At 72.0% G+C, this 1,294-nt stretch overlaps 1 protein-coding gene across 1 annotated transcript in view; it reads right to left on the reverse strand.

Annotated features, from left to right (window-relative positions):
* Positions 1–630, reverse strand: part of TSPEAR (thrombospondin-type laminin G domain and EAR repeats) — a 24,213-nt gene extending 23,583 nt beyond the window's left edge. Inside the window, exon 1 of the mRNA XM_012731197.1 lies at positions 478–630. Within this exon, the coding sequence (XP_012586651.1) occupies positions 478–630 (153 nt within the window). The remainder of the gene's footprint in view (positions 1–477) is intronic.
* Between the last annotated feature and the right edge of the window lie 664 nt (positions 631–1,294).

The following is a 1,294-nucleotide window of genomic DNA, read 5'->3' on the forward strand; positions in this document are numbered from 1 at the left end:
GCGGGGCCTGGGGTCACGGGAGCTGCCCCCGCCCCCGCAGCTGGCACAGTCGGCGGCAGCCAGTGTCCCTCACGGGGGCGCGGCCCTGCCTGGCAGCTGCTGCAGAAGTGCCTCCGACTGCCCTGAGCAGGGGGCATTTCGGCCGGCCCGAGCGCCAGGCTGGCCTGACCGTGGCGCTGTCTGCAGACGGCGGGCGCCGGGGGAAGGGCCGGCCGAGTCAGGCGGGCGGGGCAGGAGAGGACAGCGGAGGCCTCAGCGCCATGGAGCTCCAGAGCCCACGGCTGACAGCGTGAGCGAGACCGTCCGCTCAGCTCTGCAGGGCAGGGAGCAGCCCGTCACAGCTCCGTGGGGTGCACTCAGGACCCGCCGGGAGCTCAGAGGGCTGATGAGCGGAGCTGCCGCTCGGGGCCCCCACAGCGGGCGCAGGAGCCCTGTGAGAGCACGACCGGAGACACACGGGGCGGGGCCCCCACCAACCTGCTGCAGCGATGAGCGCCCAGAGGGCGCAGCGACACGCCCAGCCCCCCGTTTCTCACAGCCCCTGGCCCTGGCCTCGCTGCGCGGACCTGCCCGTTCCCGGCTCTGAGCACGGCCGTCTGAGATGCCCAGCCCAAGCCACGCCACGTCCATGGTGTGGTCTGTTCACAGAGGGTCCTCAGACAGCCACATGGAGACAGGTCTGGGGGTTCTGGAGCAGCTGGCTGGTCCTCATCAAGGGGACACTGGACTCAGCAGCCACCCGGGGGCCGCCATGAGAATGTGGGCACAGGCCTGGCGCCTGCCAGCCAGTAGCCAGGGAGCAGGGCAGCGGCCAGATGCCCAACCGGCCCCCGGCAGAGCCAGCAGCTGCCTGGGCGAGCGGCCGTGTCCCGCTGGCCAGACCCAAGAGCCCCCGGGGCCCGGACGCCACGCTGAACCTGCCCCTTCCTCCAGCAGCTCCTGGGGCCCCCTGCTGTGCACCCGCCAGCTGCGGCGTCCCTCAGAGTCTGGCTCTGAAACTGGACCAGTCTCGTCGCTGCGCGGTGACGCCTGGAGGAACCAGCTCTGCTGCCTCCAGGGACCCAGCGAGCACTGAGCAGGAAGGGAGCCCCGGGGACGCCATGAGGACAACAGTGCTGGGTATAAAAGGCGGCAGCCCGGCACCTCACACACTCACCCCGCACTCACCCCGCACCCCACGCACCCCACGCACCCCCCTCCAGCGCGCGCCATGGCCTCCACCCTGTCCGTCTGCTCCAGCGACCGCAGCTACGGCAGCCGCCTCTGCCGGCCCGGGGCTCATGACTCCTGGCCC

The sequence above is a fragment of the Condylura cristata genome, unplaced genomic scaffold, assembly GCF_000260355.1.
Source record: "Condylura cristata isolate star-nosed mole 26May11 unplaced genomic scaffold, ConCri1.0 scaffold00003, whole genome shotgun sequence".
NCBI lineage: Eukaryota > Metazoa > Chordata > Mammalia > Eulipotyphla > Talpidae > Condylura > Condylura cristata.